At 58.1% G+C, this 13645-nt stretch overlaps 1 protein-coding gene across 3 annotated transcripts in view; it reads left to right on the forward strand.

The window, feature by feature from the left end:
* Positions 1–13303, forward strand: part of CUEDC1 (CUE domain containing 1) — a 78862-nt gene extending 65559 nt beyond the window's left edge. The window contains exons 4-11 of one of the 3 annotated variants that reach the window (XR_009182417.2): positions 2285–2411; positions 3179–3377; positions 4400–4483; positions 6668–6784; positions 7681–7774; positions 8498–8556; positions 9210–9347; positions 11488–13303. Coding sequence is in view for 2 of the 3 variants with exons in the window: in XM_058283914.2 (XP_058139897.1) it covers positions 2285–2411; positions 3179–3377; positions 4400–4483; positions 6668–6784; positions 7681–7774; positions 8498–8556; positions 9210–9277 (748 nt within the window). In the remaining variant the exon portion in view is untranslated. The remainder of the gene's footprint in view (positions 1–2284; positions 2412–3178; positions 3378–4399; positions 4484–6667; positions 6785–7680; positions 7775–8497; positions 8557–9209; positions 9348–11487) is intronic. The other 2 variants (XM_058283914.2, XM_058283915.2) reach the window with 2 other exon arrangements.
* Positions 13304–13645: the final 342 nt, after the last annotated feature.

Genomic DNA, 13645 nt, shown 5'->3' on the forward strand with positions numbered 1-13645 from the left:
AGGTCTGAGTGGAGGACCTGAAGGCCGGGAATGCCCTGGCCCCCTTCTGCCAGCCCAGTCGCTGGGGTGCCTGTGCCACTACGATGGGGTGGAGTTCGGGAGCTTAGGTGTCCTGCTGGGGTAGGGCGGACCCAGGGTAGTGAGCCTGGAATGCCGGGAGCCCTGGGAATAGGGCTGGACCCCGTGGGCCTGTGTGTCCAGTCTTAACTGAAAATCCTGCCTAGAGAGTCTGTCTCTGAAATCCCCGGGGCTGACATTTTGTGAGTAAAGCTGGGGATCTGATGGGGCTTGACCTTCTAGTTTGGGGTCCAGGGGCAGGGACTCCTGGCCAGGAGGTTCCCCAGGCCTTCTCCCCCTCACCCCCCACCCCCACCCCCAGCCTTTCCTTCTCTCCATCTGCCTGAATGAAGACTCTGAGACCCGGAGGGACTCTCTGCCCAGGCCGCCTGCTGTTTTTCCGTTGAAATTACAGCCTTGGAAGTTTCTTCTGGGCCTCTCAGCTCATTTCTGACATTCCTTTCCAACCACAATGGAGGCACATGGGCCGCCAGTGCTCAGGGCCCCAGCTCGGCTCGCAGCTTGCGCAACTGCGGGCTTACCTCATCTCGGCTGGGGCCAGGGCAAGCGGCCGAGAGGGGTCGGCCTGTCCTCCAGAGCCCCGGGCCAGAGCGAGGGACGCTCCTGCTCCCCTGCCGCCCTCCCCGCTTGGCTCTCGCTGGCTAGAGGGGTCCAAATGCAACTCCCCGGCACTCCTCCCACAGCCCTCCTGGGTGGTCGTGGCGTGTGTCAGTCGGGGGTGGGCACCCATGTCCCAGGTGAAGACATCAAAGCCCAAGGAAGGGAGATGGGGCACCCTCTCCCTGGCCTCTCAGCCCTGGGAATGAGACAACATCTGAGTCCCGAGTTGTGATGTAAGCCGCGAGACCTCCGGCAGGCTCCCTCGTCTGTGCAGCGGGAGGGCGGACCAGGCGTGCCCGGGCTTCCCTTGGCCCCAGTCTGCGCTGCGCTGAGCTCCCACCATGCACTTAGCAGCTTGTTAGCCCGTCTGTGCCGCCCCCGCCTCTCCCCTTCACCCCGCCGGCCACCCGCCTAAAATAGAAGAGGAAAGGAAGTTATTTTCATAGTCGGCGGCAGCCGCCCGGAAAAGCTCCCCTCCAGTGAGGGGGCGGGCGGGATTCCTGGAGCTGGAAACCAAATCAAAGCCAGGCCTGACAGCGAGAGTGGCCCCCACCGCCCCCCAGCCCGCCGCGGCCTCTCTGTGTGTCATTTCCTGGATTCAGCAGAACACGTGTCCTGCGGTTGCCACGCACGGGCTGCCGCGGAGCTGTGGGGAGCTCCTGGCGGGCCCCAGGCTGCCCTCAGGCCCCAGGGTGGCAGGGCAGGAGCCCGGGGGTCAGGGAGGGTGCTTTGCCACCACCCCTTCTCCTCCCCTTCCATGCTGTTGACCTGTGGATGCACCTTGCTAAGGGAGAGCCGAGCCGCTCCTTCTACACCCAAGTGAGTGCCCCTGGTCTCTCAAGAAATCTGAAACAAGAATCCCTTCCACTCGGGGCATCTTGAGTCACCTTCTCACAACACTGGTCAGGACAGTCTCATGAGGGGCTCCCAGGAACCTCCAGCGGGAGCAGCGGTTTCTGGATGAGGACACGGAGGCCCAGAGAGGAGAAGGGTCTCACCCAAGACCACCCTGCTAGCTGGTGACTGACCTGGAACTGGGGAACTCACAGCTGCTCTACTTTCTCCCCAGGGGGCTTCCGTGATGCTGGCTTCCTCCAGGGGATCCTGGGAACCCCTTGTCCCCCACTGGGCAGCAGCTCGGGCTGTCGGTGGTTTGGGGACCTGTTCATCTGGACCACACCTGTCACTGACCTCAGCACCAGGAACGGGCATGGTGTGGTGACACGATGCTAGGGATAGAGACAGGAAAGGTTCATCCCTGCTGCCTTTAGAGGACACTCATAAACCTCTCGCTCTGAAGCCACAGGGTCCAACAGTAGACTGTGAACAGAGCGTTCTCGAAGCCTAGAGCCTATAGTTGGCGAGCCGGCGATGTCTGGCACAGCAGGAGCCCGGGCCTGTGACAGAATGGAAGAGCTGAGGCTGGCGCGTGAACGGAGGCTAATTGCCAACACTGAGTCTCCAGCAGGGCCTAGAGCGCCGGGCCCTTGCCCCGAAGGCAGGGGACCAGTGGAAGTTTCTGAGCAGGATCCAGTCTGCCTTAGGACCTGGTGGGAATGCCCAGGAGACCTGGGGTGGGGCCTGACCACTCCCTCCCACCCCCTAGGATTGACATGCCAGGCTCCGGCCCCCCTGTGAGCCAGAGGCGCTATCGGAACTGGAACCCTCCCCTGCTGGGCAATCTCCCAGATGACTTTCTCCGCATCCTGCCCCAGCAGCTGGATAGCATACAGGTAATGGGCTCCGCCCCCCACCTTCTACTCCCACCTGCTTGTCAGCATCTCTTGTGCCATCTGAGGCCTAGACAGTTCTTGCCAGGAAGTTTCACTTCCTGATTTTTAAGCCCAGGCTGAGCTATTTCTGTTGCCTGGGTTTGCAAGGAAGGAACACTGAACCAAAGGCTTCACTTCCTGCCTGGGCCCGGAGGTTCGCTGTTCCACCCAGGGAAGGTGAAAGCTGAAAGCCTGAGGATGCGCTCTGGCTGCAGCCATCACCCAGGCTGTTGGGAGGAGGGCATGGGGCAGCCAAAGGCAGAGGGCCAGGGCACCTCCTTCCCTTGCCCGGAAAGTCAGGGGCAGCTCCTCTCCAGATGTTGGAATGTCCTAAGGTGCCTTGCAGTGCACGCGTGTGTGTGTGTGTGTGTGTGTGTGTGTGTGTGTGTGTGTGTGAGATGCAAGGAGAAAGAGTTTCCGGTTTGGGACTTTATTGTGGGCGATTGAGCAGTTTGCAAATCATCCTTCATGACTATTTGGGGTGTAGATAAAGGAATGGAGTGTTCCAGGGTGAGGAGGAGAAACTGTTTTAAGCTCTTGCTGCTTCCCAGAGAGGACTCTGGCCTTTATGTTGGATTTTGGTTGATGACTAGATCCCTAGGGGGGGTGGCCCCAGGGTGGGCTGGAGGAGCCTGGGGGAGGACATGCCACCCAGGTTTGCAGGGAGGTTTGTGCCATCTGTGCCCTTGCGAGAAGGCACTCAACAACATGCTTGCTCTTCTCTGCAGGGGAACCCTGGGGGCTCCAAGCCCATAAGTGTGAGTGGAGAGGGGGGCCTGCCCTGCACTGTGGGGGCCGGGACCCATGAGCAGGAGAGCCGCTGGAAGCAGTACCTGGAGGACGAGAGGATCGCGCTCTTCCTGCAGAACGAAGAGTTCATGAAGGAGCTGCAGCGTAACCGCGACTTCCTCCTGGCCCTGGAGAGAGGTGCTGCCCCCGTGGGGGTGCTACCACCACTTCCCTGTGTTGGCTTTAGCCTTGGGGTTCAGAAGAGGCACTGAGCCAGAGGCCAGGGGTGCCAATCGCTCTCTGTCCTGCCAACATACGGCCCCACCAAGCTATCCTTGTGGGAGCCCCCAGACTTCTGCCAAGGGAGGGGCCTGTGTCACCAGCAACCCCTTGCTTCCCTGGGACTCAGACGAACAGGGATGTGCCCCGTTGTGCCCTCTCCTTCCCCTCTCTACATCTGCTCTGTGCCGGGCCCTGGCCTTGGCACTGGGTGACAGGGCTGGAGAGCTGCCCTTCCTCTATCAAGGGGCAGACATGATGTATTTTGGAGCTCTGGGAACAGAGATAGGGGGAATTCCTGGGTGGAAGATGTTAGAGCAGGGGCTCTTGAGATTTTTGGTGTTTGGGTTGCCCTTGCACTGGGGACCATGCTCTCTGGCCTTGGCTGCCTTTTCCCTTTGGGTTCTGTGTTTTTGGGGGACTGGGTTTGGGGTGGGGTACAGCGAGAGGGCAGTGGGAGGTGTGTCCAGAGCCCTTGAGCCAAGGTACACTGCTTCCTTTAGGAGTGTCGGAAATGAGGGGAGGCAAGGGTCCTGATGGGAGAGTGCGTGAGTGCATGTGTGTGTGTGTGTAACTGACAGCAGGGGGCTGGGGCAGGTGTGCAGAGGGAGCGCTGGGAGGGAGGAGGCCCACCTCTGCTCTCAGCTCTGCAGCAAGGTGCTGGGGCCTCGGCGCCTTCCCTCGTGAAGGTTTTCATGGAGCTGGACTACAGCATCTCTCAGGGGCCCTCCAGTGCTGGCATTCCACCATTCTGGATGTTTGTCAGGAGAGAATGCTGGTTCTTTGCGAGCCAGTAGTTGTGCACACACGCTTTGTGTGTGCATTTGTGCCCGTGTGTGATTCCAGGGGTTCGCCCTCGCACAGCCTCCTGGGTCTCAGTCTGGTGCGCTCCTGGGAGCCAAGGAACTGACTTCCCTGACCAGAACGTGGTCCTTTTCCAGATCGATTGAAATACGAGTCCCAGAAATCCAAGTCCAGCAGTGCTGCTGTCGGAAACGACTTTGGCTTCCCCTCTCCGGCCCAAGGTGAGGCTGCCTTTAGCACAGGCTCCCAGTGCACCCTGCAGGGCCCAAGGCTCCCACCTCAGCTTCCCTTTGCATATTCGGGTTGTATGGGTAGGATGAGGAAAGAGCAGACGAGGGTGGGGGTCTGGGCCCTCTTGGTAGGCTGGAGGGGAAGCTTCTGCCCCCACCTCCACAACCACCGTGGAGAGTCTGCGCCTCCACTCAGCAGCCCCAAGTTCTTGCCAGTGCAGCGGCTGCTGGGTGGCTGAATTCCCAGAGGTGCCTGCAGCATGGGTGAGAAGGGGACACACTCACCATAGAATGTCCCATGATGTAGGGGGGGACAGGCGGGAACAACTCGGAGACGTACAGGAGTGCAGGAGACACAGGTGCAAGAAACAGGTAGAGCAACCAGCGAAGCCAGGGAGGGAAGAAGGGCAGGCTTAATCTGGGAAGGCTTCGTTCACTCATTCACCAAGAAGCTGGGGAATGTCTGCCACGTGCCAGGCCCTGCCCTGGGTGTTAGAGGAAGAGAATTTAAGCTTCATATCTGCGGTGGTAAGAGGCAAGAATTGCATCAGAAGAGGTCCAGTGCCCTCCAGTAGACCCAGCCAGCTGAGTGAAGGCCAGGGCATGGGCAGCAGTGCTCTTGGGGTACACAGCCTGGAGGTGGAGCCGGAGCCGGGGACATGGGACACGAGGCAGGGGGGCCCAGGAGGCACCGGCTCCGCACTTGCCATCTGGACTCTGGCAGTCCCCACTCCCAAGCTGCCTGCCTCAGAGAAAGACTTAGCAGCTTCTCCTGCACTGGGTGTTGATGTGCAGTAGGATGGGAGTGGGGAAACAGAGGGATGGGGAGTGCAGCTTACACAGCTCCAAGAGAGAAAATCCCATGGAACTGATCCCTAAGCAACAGGTTGGGCGCTTAGGCCCCCCCAGGCAAGCGTCTAGCAAAGCCTCCTGTCCTTGATCCTGAATTAGCCAGAGATGCCGGGGCTGCTGAGATGGATCAGAATGACTCAAAGGGGACTTAGCTAGCAAGGTGACTCTGGATTAGCCGAGTTGCAGGGAGGAGAGCAGGGGGTCCATATAGAAGGGCAGTGAGAGGCCTGATTCTAGTTCCTGTTCATCTTTTTTTTTTTTTGTAACTCATTTTACTTCTTTTCTAATTTATTTTTTGTCTTTTTTAAACAAGATATGTAGATAACAAAAAATGTTACATTAAAAAATATACGAGGTTCCCATATACCCCACACCCACCCCACCCACTCCTCCCACATCAACAACCTCTTTCATCATTGTGGCACATTCGTTGCATTTGGTGAATACGTTTGGGAGCCCTGCTGCACCACGTGGGTAATAGTTTACATCGTAGTTCACACTCTCCCCCAGTCCATTCAGTGGGTTATGGCAGGATATATAATGTCCAGCATCTGACCCTGCAATATCATTTAGGACAATTCTAAGTCCTGAAAATGCCCGCATATCACCTCTCTTCTTCCCTCTCCCTGCCCTCAGCAACTACTGTGGCCACTTTCTCTACATCAGTGATACAATTTCTTCAATTGCTAAACTCACAATAGTTCTACATACCATGGAATACTACTCAGCTCTAAGAAGGAATATGGTACAAACATATGGGATAATGTGGATGAATCTTGAGAACCTTATGTTGAGTGAAGCAAGCCGTTCATCTTTTGACAAGCCAGAAACTGGGAGGGCGTCTGGGAAGGGTCTGGGCTGGAAGGAGGGAGAAGCGCGTCACTACTGGCGGATGCCTGCCTTAGTCCCTGCACCCTCTCAGCCATGTGGGAGGCAGGGCGGGTGCAGGGGCAGGCAGGGAGCAGGGAGCACCTAGTGATTTCATGTGTAAATACTCCCACCATAGCTGGTTTCAAGCTACCAGCATGACTTTTCACTGTTCGCGGAGTGGGGCAGAGAAGCGGAGCGGGTGAGAGCCACTAGCACTTTCAGCGACCTTAGGCCGTCCCCACTGACGCAGAGGAATGGGAGGCTGGGACTGGGAAGACAGTGCTCCTAGAAACCCGCGTTTCCTCCTGCTTTAAGTGCCCTCCTGGTTAGTGAAGAAGCCTGCTTTTGCTTCCTTCCTAAGTGGAAGGGCAGGGCTGAGACAGTCACCGTGGGTCAGCCCTGAGCCTCTGCCCTGGCGCTGCTGGCTGAGTGTCCTCTCTGGCCGGCCTGCAGGGACCCAAAGGGCCCCCACCCTCAGCGGGTGTCTCCCCCTTCCAGGAACCGGTGAAGCCAACCCTGCTGTGTCTGAAGATGCCTTATTCAGGGACAAGTTGAAACACATGGGAAAATGTGAGTCCAGCCCCATGTCCCCGTCCCCAGTTCTAAGACAGGCCCTGCGGCCTCCTGGGAAGGAGGGAGCCACCCAGGATTTTTAACACAGCCGACTCTTGGTGATCCTCAATGACATTTTAATGGCAGACTGGCTCCCTCCGACTTCCTTGCCTCGCTTCCCTCTAGCTGAATCTGGAGACAGATTAAGTTTTAAATCCTCTTGAGCCAGCTGTCTGCAGAAAAAGAATGTGCTGAACATGCCCCCACCCCGATTTTCATGTTCATCTCCTCTGTGGCTTGAGGAGGGCTGCCCGGGTGTGTATGGGAGGCCCTCGCTAGGCTCACTTTGTACTGGGGGGTGACCTCTGCCCACAAAGCCCTGCCAGCCTTGGACATCCCTTGCACCCACTGTCCCACATCCACCACTCCACCACACACGGACAACTGTGTGAGAAGGAGGCTGCAATCCTTTCAGGCTCCATTGCAGGGAAAATCTTGGATTAGTCATAGAAATCCTAGAACCAGCTCTGACGGTGGCTAGGGGAGGGGCAGGGAGGTAGCGGGGGCGAGGCAGTGGCGGGGGCGGCGGGAGAGATAACCAAGATGCGTCTCTCTCTGTCATTACTTGGGAAGGAATACCCGGATCTCAGGCTGCTGTCCCTGGGCCCTGCTTGTGGTGGCCTGTGCTGCCCCTGGAGGCCGAGATGGGATGGCAGCCTCATGCCCCCACGACGCCCTGTCTGGCCCGCATCCGTGATTCCTGCTCTCTCCCCGCCACCTTGGGCTCCCGCTCTGCCCTGCCCTCCTGCCCCTGCCCTGGTGGCCCAATCCTGTTGCCGTCTCCTCCCGGACCTGGGGTGCAGCCACTTGGATCTCTGGCTGCCAAGGACGGCTCACGGTCTTTCTGTCCCCAGCCACCCGGAGGAAGCTGTTTGAACTTGCCCGGGCCTTCTCAGAAAAGACCAAGATGAGGAAGTCAAAGAGGAAACACTTGTTGAAGCATCAGTCATATCCTTTCCAGCGTGGGGCTGAGTGAGGGACCATGGGCCCTAAGGGCACTGGACTGCCCGAGGCTGTGGCCCTCTGCCTGCGTCCTGCCCCACGAGTGTCACCGGGATCCACACCATGAACCACGCCACAGCCCCACCACCTCCATTTCCCGGTGCCAGGCTCAAACACGAGGGGACATGAGCCAGGCAGTGACTCTTATCTTCCCTCCCTGGCTCTGACCTTCTCCCATAGCTTGTCTTCTTCTTTATCCATTGCCTGGGATAATCTGCCTCAAGGGAGAAAAACTGTTTCTTCTATCAAAATCAGTAAGCCCTGTCCCCAGTTCTCTGGTTGAACTGACCCATGCACCCTCCCACCTCCTGATTCCAGGCACACTGGCCCTGCCCCTTGCTTTCAGGTCCTTATGTAGGAATAAGGTTTTCTATGTTTACCCTAAGCCCCATCCATGCTTGTCAAACAGGACCCAGGATATTAGAAGCCAAACAGCAAAAGGGGAGCAGGGAGAAAGTGGCTTCTCCGTCCCCCAAGACAGAATTCGGGTGAGAAGTCAGGGCCTGTCTGCTCAGCCCAGGAAAAGCCATCTGTCTGGCCTTGGGTGCTAAGCCTAGAGGGCAGGATGGAGAGAGGGGGGCAGCCTCCCGAGCCTGGGGCAGGGGGCAGAAAGGTTGAAGGGGCAATTCCCAGTCATCTCTGGGGCAGTTTTCCTGAATGGCCCGGCAGGCTGGGGGCTGCCGTGTCAACAGCCAATCTCCTCGATGACATAGAGGGCCATGCTTGTGGTAAGGCAGGGAGGGTGGGGGGCTCAGCGGCCCTGGGTGTTCCGCAGGGGTGGGGTAAGGGGGTGGAACCAGCCTGTGGGGGAGGGGTGCGCCAGCCTGGGGGACACACCCAGGGTTGCTAGGCAGGTGATCTGGAGAAGTGGATAATCTCCCTTCCTTCCTCAAGGCCCTGAGAGGGTCCCAGGGCACTCCCCACGGCTCTCCACCTGTAGCAAAGTGCAAGGGGCTGTTTCTGGGGAATATTCTCTGGGGTGTGAAGGTACAGGAGCGTCCTCAACTTGAGAACCGAGAGGAGAACCCTGACGCTCACCCCACAGAGCAGAGGGGCTGGCCCTTCAGTGATCAGGAGACATCCAGGAATAAGGCCCACAAGGGCCTCGGAAGGCATCTGGATAGTCCAATATCCCATTTTTCAGATGAGGAAACTGAGGCACAAAGGAGGGAAAGAACTTGTCCGAGGTCTCCGAGCTCAGTGGTGGAGCCAAGCAAGCCCCAGAGGTCCTGACCTCCACTGTGCCCGGCCTCCTGGCTCACCTGCAAGTTGCCATGCTTGGGATCAAGCAAATCGGGTGGGGAGAGTTGGGCCAACTCTCTTGTCCAGTCTGGGGGATATGCAGGGTGGGGGAATGAGGCAGCCTCTCTCTGCTTTTCAGATGATGATTTCCGGGGAAGGCGGCAAGAGGTGCCTAAGGTGGAGGAAGTCGTAAGAGAAGGACAGTAGGAGGTGAGACGCTGTGTCACTGCTTCCCAGGGCCTGCCCGAGGCCAGGGCCCACCATGCCCACGTCTCAGGTATCTTCCAGGAGTCCAGAGATAATGGGCTCAGACAGCTGGACACTGAAGGCCCTGGGTCTCTTCTCTCACTGATGTGTGGCCAGCAGGGGACACGGGCTTTTATAGAAGAACTAATCTTTGAAGTTTAAAAAATTTGTTATTCATTTGGCAAAAGATAATCGCACACTTGCTTATAACAGATGCTGGAATAGGGAAGGAAAAAAAAAAAACGGCTTGTTGGCCTTGAATAGTTCAGAGCCCATTGAGAAGACAGTCCAGGACACACACGCACCAAAGGTACAAGAAAAAAATGAGGTGGCCTCCGCCTGGTTGTGCAGACGCCAAACTCTTTCCAGTTCCTTGCTTGTGTTGAAGGTCTGGATCTACCGGGGCCAGAGGAGGAAACTGCCCCTCGTGAGGCAGCACCGTTTCTGGCTGGAGCCCCAGACGCCAGGCCGCTTTCCCTTCTCTCTTCCTGTGCATCCCTCTGGGACAGAACCAGGGAACGCCAACGCCTCCTCAGGACTTGGTTGCACCTGTCCTTCTCCCAGCCCCTGCCCTCCCCCCAGCTGCTTCCCAAGGCCAGGGATCAGCATCTGTGAGGCTTTCTCGAGCTGACACTGGCAGGTATGGCCCTGTTTCAGACGGTGGAGAAATGCTTGCTGCTCTTGGATGTTTGTGGTATAGGCGAGATGAACCAAGGCACGGAGGACACAGCCAGGAACAAGTAAATACAAGCATCTTCTCACCTCTGCCTGGGCTGCAAGCCTTCACGTGGCCTCTGGTTGACTCCTTTCCAGCCACAGAGCCGCACCCACTTGCCCCAATAAAGCCAGCCAGGCAGAACGCTCCCACTCCCACTCCGTGTTGCTGTCATCTCCTGCCCCTTCTCCTTCCTCCTGGTCCCCAGGGAATATATGTCCTGCACAAATCCCCCGCCTCCTCCCTTCACTGGGATCTTGCTCATCATTTATTTCTCTCTGGAGTCTTAACAGCTTTTCCCTTCCCAGCTCCTTCCTCAAGTCCGTGACTTAAAAACCAAGTCATAGCCAAGTCTCAATATTTTCCTTCATCATCCAACATATGAAAAGGCTGCTTCCCCCTCCACCTACTGCAGGTGGCAGCTCCTCCCACTGCCCCTGTGCCCTCCTAACTGGACCTTCCCCTATCCTGCAGCCTCCTGGTGCTCTCTTCTGCGCGTGGTGTCCTTGTCTTTCCTCAGGCTTCCCTCCTTGGCTCCTGTGACCTTGAATCCTGTCCTCCCCCCCTTCTCTGCTGTTTATTCTCCACATGCTTTCCCAGCTCCTGTTGCCTGCCTCCATTCCCTAAATGCCAGCTGTCCCATTGCTCTTCCTTGACCCCTCTGAAGTCTTCACACTTCCCACTCTCCCTGGCAGCACCCCCGCCCTCTTTTACAGCACCAATACTTCCATGCAGTTGGCTCCCAAATCTGAATCGTCATCTGTCACTCCTCCAGATCTGCTCCAGATCCCCAACTGCCCCCATGAGTGTCATTCCAGCCTTGGAAACTAACTCAGTGAAACCAGACAAGTCTCTCTTCCTGACTTCCCCATTTCATTTCTCTTCCTCATTTCTTCCATCACTATCCTAGTAGACTCCCGTCCCCTAGTTAATAGCTGCCAGTCTCTTCATGGTCTCTGTACACCCATCACCAAAGCACCACTTCGGTTCTGTGTCTCCTTTATTCTTTGAATGGTTTGTCCTAGGTTCTTCCAGGAACTGTTCACCTGGTATCTAGGGCTTACCAATTTCTGGCCCCAATTTACTCTTTTGCCCCTAGAGGTCCTGGTGGTCTAGCTTATTAGAGGCACTACCATGTCCTGGAAAGGACCAGGCAATTTACTGCTACGCCCTTGTCATACAGTTTCTCCCACCTGGAATTCCCCCCACCCACCCCGACACACACTTCACCTCTGTCTGCCAGTGTCCCTTCCATTCTGCAAGTTGGAATGCTTCTAGGAATTTGGATGAGTGGGATGACCCCAGAGTTTTGAGGCTGACATGGAGTCCCTGGAGAAAGGAGAAGCCTCCTGTCTTTGGTAGCTTCTGCCCCAGACCGACTCTTCAGGAACCAGCGACCACGAAAGGCCACTGGACCCCTTTGAAAAAGACTTCCCATGCCTCTCTCCCCCCACAGGTGCCAGCAGCTCAACCCTCACCAGAGGTGATCTGATCTGGTGGGGATAGCCGGAGAACAAAAGCGGCCCCCAGCTGAAGGGCCCAGCTGCAGCCGGACAGATGGTGCTTGAGGATGGAGGACCAAGGATTCTCCGGCCACAGTCCAGCCCAGCCAGCCACTGCCACCACCACGTTCCACTGGGGCTTAGAACTTTGGAGTTCTGGGCTGTGATTGGAGGAAGGTCCCGGGGCCCTCCAAAGGTGCCAGCCAATCACAGCCTCCTTTGTAGCCAGGTTATTCTCTGGGTAATGAGTGGAAACGCAGGAACAAGGTCTCTCTTCTTGAAAAAAGAAAGAAAAAAAATAACAGAAAACCGGCGAATGGAGTATAAGAAAGGGCTGACGGACCCTAAAAGAGGCTCCTTGGCCTGAGGGGGGCGCTCCTGCCTTCCTCCCCTCCCCATCTCCCCTGCAATGCCACGGACCCTGCCTGATTCCCACCCAGTCCCCCAGCCCCCTTCTGGCCACTTTGTACCCCTTCTTCCTGTGGCCTCCTGCGCCCAGCCTTGCTCGTGGGGCTGTCAGGCGTCCGCATAACCCCTGCACGGAGCTCCTGGGGGAGCGCCCTGGGCAGGCACCCAGGCGCCTCGGAGGAGCGCAGGGTCACCGCAGAGGGCTCCTGTCTGCTGGGTGGCCTCTATTGGAGGGTGGCGTGGGTCCCAGCGGCCTCCCCTCCACCCAGCAGGCTAGAGGACACTGGCTGGGCAGCTGTAGTCTTTAGCCTGGAAGAAGACAAAAGCCAGTCTGAGTGGGACCCTGGAGTCTCACAACAGTGGGGGCTCCTAGGGGCTGTGACTCCCCGCTTGGCCTGGAAGTTCTCGGCCCTTTTAGCGCAGGCAGTGCTGGCTTCTGCAGTGACCCCCCCTGAAGTGAAGGGAAAGCAGCTTGTCAGCTGGGGGTGAGGTGGGGGGTTTGGCCAGGGCAGGAGGGCTTAGGGGTGGCCCTTGCGAAGAGTGACAACATTGTCTGAGGAGGAAAACTCATTCTCAGAACGCTCACACGGCACCTACCACTGCCAGCGGGAGGAGGGGGGAGCTGCCTCAGTCTCTCTTGCGTGTCACCGTCACCTCGAAATGGCCATGCGCTGACCCCTGCTGAGACCCGGGAAGACTGCGCACGAACCATGGGGGCAGCGGAAAGTGGAACCAGCCCTGCCCACCCCGCCACCCCGCGCGAGGTTGGGAGGTTGGGAGCGAATCCTTGAGCCCGCCTGCCGCAAGTCACCCCGAGATGATGAGGGCGTGGCGGGCGCCCTGGGCCAGCGGCGGAGGCAATACCGAGGTGGCACTTGGTTCCGCCGGCTCCCACCCAGGTTCCCGGTGAGGGCCCCAGCTCGACTCGCACGGCCGGGCTTCCCATCCCCCGGGCTCTGCGATGCCACAGCGCGGACGCAGGCGGGGCCGGGACGGACGCGCAGCGGCCGAGCGGACCCAAGTTAGGAAGTGCGCACGGAGTCGGGGCGCTGCGCGGGGCCGGCCCGGGAGGGGAGCCGCCAGCCTTTCGCTGCTCCCGCAGAGAGGACCCTCACCGCCCCAGCAAGGAGCTCCCCGCAGCCTCCAGCCCGAGCTCTGGAGGGTTCTGATCCCGAGGGCCAGAGGAGGGGCCTCGGGGCTGTGTCCTGCCCCTTCCCCGCGTCAGGATGGGGCGCATGGTGGGGTAAACCCCAGCCCCACGTCTGTGTGTGTTGCTATGTTAGTTTTTTCTCCTATGTGTGGGTTTTTTCTTGGAGCTGTTTCATAGGAATTCCTCTAATAAAGACTTGGTGTTCTCTTGGTGCTCTGATGTGACCGTGGCGTGCTGTGGACACACCCCCGCCCCCATATCCGTCCCGGCAGGGTTTGGCGCTCTGAACTCCGTGTCACTTGCATGGGCTGCCTGCCTCACTTGTGTCCATTCACCTACAGCGAATCTGAGGCCCACAGGACTCGGCTCTCTCCCCATGCACTCACGAGGTGACACCTGCTGCCCTCACCTTAACCTTGGTGACCCGCTGACTTTGCTCGGCACTGTCGCCTTCCTGTTTGCTCTGGAAAAGCAGCTCACTTGCTGACAGGCAAAAGAAGCACCATCAAGAAATCCAGTATATTGCGAAAGATCCAGATGGTCACCTCCCTAAA

Source organism: Dasypus novemcinctus, chromosome 21 (genome assembly GCF_030445035.2).
Source record: "Dasypus novemcinctus isolate mDasNov1 chromosome 21, mDasNov1.1.hap2, whole genome shotgun sequence".
Taxonomy (NCBI): domain Eukaryota; kingdom Metazoa; phylum Chordata; class Mammalia; order Cingulata; family Dasypodidae; genus Dasypus; species Dasypus novemcinctus.